The 3,989-nt window shown below is 40.3% G+C and overlaps 1 protein-coding gene across 3 annotated transcripts in view; it reads right to left on the reverse strand.

Moving 5' to 3' along the window:
* Positions 1 to 920: 920 nt before the first annotated feature.
* Positions 921 to 3,989, reverse strand: part of LOC137998610 (puratrophin-1-like) — a 52,756-nt gene continuing 49,687 nt past the window's right edge. For all 3 annotated transcript variants that reach the window (XM_068844626.1, XM_068844628.1, XM_068844629.1), the window contains 2 exons: positions 2,455 to 3,311; positions 921 to 2,017 (listed from right to left, as the gene is read on the reverse strand). In XM_068844626.1, the coding sequence (XP_068700727.1) occupies positions 2,012 to 2,017; positions 2,455 to 3,311 (863 nt within the window). In that variant the 3' untranslated portion in view covers positions 921 to 2,011. The remainder of the gene's footprint in view (positions 2,018 to 2,454; positions 3,312 to 3,989) is intronic.

Genomic DNA, 3,989 nt, shown 5'->3' on the forward strand with positions numbered 1-3,989 from the left:
TTTGAATTTATCGTCAATATGTGGAAATTATCAAACGCATATCCGCGACATCGAATATTGACACATTTCGGCAACCATAGTGGCCACTTTGTTTTGGAAGAGTATCTTAGGAAAGCTGTTTTCCTGCAATATTACCGCCTGAGGTCGCTCGCAGGACTGCTATTGCGTTGATGGTGGGTTGGGCTGAAATTTCAATTTTTGTCAATTGATTGTGATGTGTTTGAAGCCAATTCCTTTGTCGGCCACGCTCACACTGAGCTTGAGGCGCCTGTGTTTTTACCGGGCTTCTTTGGAGTGTCGCTCAATAAATTCAAACTAAATATTGTGGCTTTTATGCGGTTTCCTCTCCGAATAGTTGATGGACATGCACATGATATTCCCACGCCATTACTGAAGATATTTTGAGTGTTTATTTACATTAGCAATAAAAAAGCGGAACCATCTGTCATATCACTTGTCACTAATTAGATTAACAATTTGGTAATTCTGAACCGCTCCACTGATTTAGGGGCCCTCGACATAATCACTTTGTCCCCGCTTAACGTCAACTAGACGTTTAGGTCAGACCCCCCCCCCTCCCCCCCTACTTAACGTCCACTTGAAATGTTGCTGCCCTAGAAGTCCCTGTCAGACTCCAGTCGCGACAGTTGATTAGGAATATTCACATTTCAATAAAAACAGTCATTTCACTAGGTTCCGCCGTTCCGCGGTCTACAGTTTCTCAAATTAGTCTCACCCTCATATGACGAAGATCGCGTAGTTGTTTACGGCCGCGGTGGCTGCCACTTGATCTTTGAATGGTAGTCTAATTCCCCCCCGTGATAGTAGAATTAACTAGACGCTCCACGAGCGTAAACTGGGTGTCTGTGGTACGTGAAAACTTGGAACCCGATGCTTTAATTTATTAACTCAACTGCATCCATGGCACTTTCCCTTTTAATTTTCATGTCAATTTGACTTTAGGTTACGTAAAGAATATACAATGAAAAAATAGAACGAGACCTACTAAGAAAAACTCTTACATTCGTATTTGTTTTAGGGTAAAAAGGTGCACAGGGTACTGTTTATATTTAAAATTGTAGTTATCGTTTCTATCGTCTTTTCAACAAATTTCAAACAGCTTCCAACCAAAGCCAGCACTTGGAGTCTGAGGTGTATGTTACTCGTTCCTATGCCGCCAATTGATATCGATAATTATGTCAAGATCGGAACTTAGCTAAACTTCTACACGTCACATTTCGACTGGCCAGCGGGGCATGGCACCAAAATGTTACATATGACGCTCTACATTTAAAACCAAGATTACATCGGAAATTAACAAAGTCATTCTTTAAAGGAACCTAAACTTAAAACTCTAAGCAAACCAATCAGTACCTCGCGCAACTGATTCTCCTCCTAGAAAATACAAGAAACGTTTTGAGCATGCTCGCGGAACAAAGAATTTTCTTCCTAAAATCAGGTCACCCTACATTTAATTCATACATCTTCTCGCGCAGCTAGAATTTGGTTATCTGGCATTCAGCGGGTATTCAAATATTTCGAATCTGTCAAATCATTACAATTATTTAATCTCAATTCTATAAACAATCTTTTGCATAAAATACAGCGTGGGACTGTGGCTTGTATAATTTCAAATTCACATAGTACGATATGGTAGTAAATATATTTTGGTTGGAATAATTTCATAGTACTTACAATTATCTATAACATAACTTTTGGACATTTGAGTTACTCAAAATATTTCTTTGTACACACTTTGCATGATTTGCCACCGCCTACGAAATCAAAGAGCATTGTCCGTCACAGGCGTACAGCAGACACGAAGCTTATTACATGTTTTTGCTTTCAGCAAAATCAATTGCTTGTGGTTTCACGAGACATCTTTCTTGTTTCTTGCTGATGAAGTATTTTTTTCAAACTAAAAAGATGTATCAATCTTCTCTGTATCTTGACTGAATGGAGTTCGGAGGCTTTGTTAGAATCTTCCAGATATGCTCGCATAGTTTGTTCGTCAAACCTAAGGAAAATAAAAGTTGAACCCAAGAAGTAAGCATACGTTTGGCAAGAACAAAGTTCCATTGTGTTGAAATGTAGTGAACAAGGTGTCAGGTTAATTGATTCCTTTCTCAGTCTCCCTATTTACCATAACTGCCTCATTCAAACAGTAGTATTCCCACGGCATCATCAAAATGGAGGGTTGCATCCTATTTCGAACTGTATTCAAATTATATTTCAAATCACAGTGGTACATTGAAAGGTGAACAAAAAAACGAAGCAAGTAGTGTTAGTACAACAACTACTACTACAATAATAATAATAATAATAATAATAATAATAATAATAATAATAATAATAATAATAATAACAATAACAAAAACAACAACAGTACGAAGAACAAGAAAGTGAAGAAGAGTCACGAACGAGAAATAAAATACAACCAAACAGCAATCGCACCTCAGTAGACACTCCGCCCTGTTTGCGTGGACTTTTCAGTCTACTATCCTCAGCTTCGCTGCTTGCTCCAATCCTTGGACTAGGTATTTCCATAGAATTTCGCCGTTTTGTTAAACTGTCAATATGTGATTTCATGTCGGATATCCTTTCAATAAACGAGCGCCTTCGAGGCGCCGTGTTATTTGAATCCTTGTCCTTAATGTTCCTGCGAAGCACAACTGGTGATTCAGCCACGCTGTCCTCTGGGCCGGTCGGAGATTTGTCCCGCTGCGCAAATTTGCCAAGAAAAGGCACAGATTTGATGCTAAAACTAGTTCCTTTCCCCTCCTCCTCGGGTGAATTACATTTCTCTTTACCAAGCTTGGATTCTGCCTTTTCCTCGGAACAATTACTCCTTCTTCTATCACCGAGTTTTTCCTTGCTCTCGAGAGCAATATTCTCATCTAGTCTTTCGATTATATTTGCATGTACCAGCGGTGATGTTTCACGAGACAATTTCCGCTGCTTGTTTCGTTTTACCGCATTTGACAGTTTTTCTTCGAGCGGCGTTGAAATGCAGCCATGAACAGAAATATCCTCTTCCGTTCCTTGAAGATTAAGATCGTGCACGCCACTGCTGCTAGAAGAATCCACACTTGAGGCAGTTTCCGTGCTAGCAAGAGACAAACGCTTTCGAGTTGTGCGCGGACTCGAAGGCGGAGAAAATGTTTTTACGAGTGAAGCCGGTGGGGAATTGACAATTGGTTGAAATGGTGTTGTTTGGTAAGGTGACGTATCCCCTGGCTGAGTACTGGGGATCACTAGAGGCGGCTGGCTTCCAACACTGATCCCTGTGGACGCTTCAGTCAAGCCATACTCTGCAAAAAGGAAAGCAGTCAATTTTTAGCGATTGTCTACACACTGAAGAATTTAAAATAGTCTCAGAAAAAAACACCAAAGACACTTAAATCGCATCCCAGTCTCGCCCACGGAGCATTCGTTCAGCTTGAAAAGCGGTCCAGAAACAAATTTTCGCGCGCATCGAGTTCACTAATTTTCATTCTAAGGTGCCACCCTCCTCTAATAACTAAGGGTGAACTTGTGTGACAAAAGGAAAAAGGATGAACAAAGATCCCCCCCCCCCACCCCCCGACTTGCGTTCGAGCCCACGTACAAACCACTTGGTATCAAAAATAGGTCCCTCGGGGGACATGTGCTTACGGGTAACGAATGTTACACCATTAACATTGTCTGTGTGATTGTTGACATGTTTTTGTAATGAACGTTGACAATGAATGAATGGAATGCACGAAGAGCATGGCAATTCAGTTTTTCGGATAAACACTGAATGTGGCTACTGTAACAGTTACAAAAACTGAGTGAATTTCGAAGGAAAAATGGATGCATTTATAGGGAAAATCAAGGCCAATGCAGAGTTCCTTTCTTGAGTTTGCTTTTTATTTTTTGATTCAAGAAGAGCGCTGGTAATTCTCAAGGTTTAAAACCTTTGTCAAATAATTCTGTATAGCGGGCGATGTACGAAGAGAGAAAACAAA

This window comes from Montipora foliosa, chromosome 1, assembly GCF_036669935.1.
Source record: "Montipora foliosa isolate CH-2021 chromosome 1, ASM3666993v2, whole genome shotgun sequence".
NCBI lineage: Eukaryota > Metazoa > Cnidaria > Anthozoa > Scleractinia > Acroporidae > Montipora > Montipora foliosa.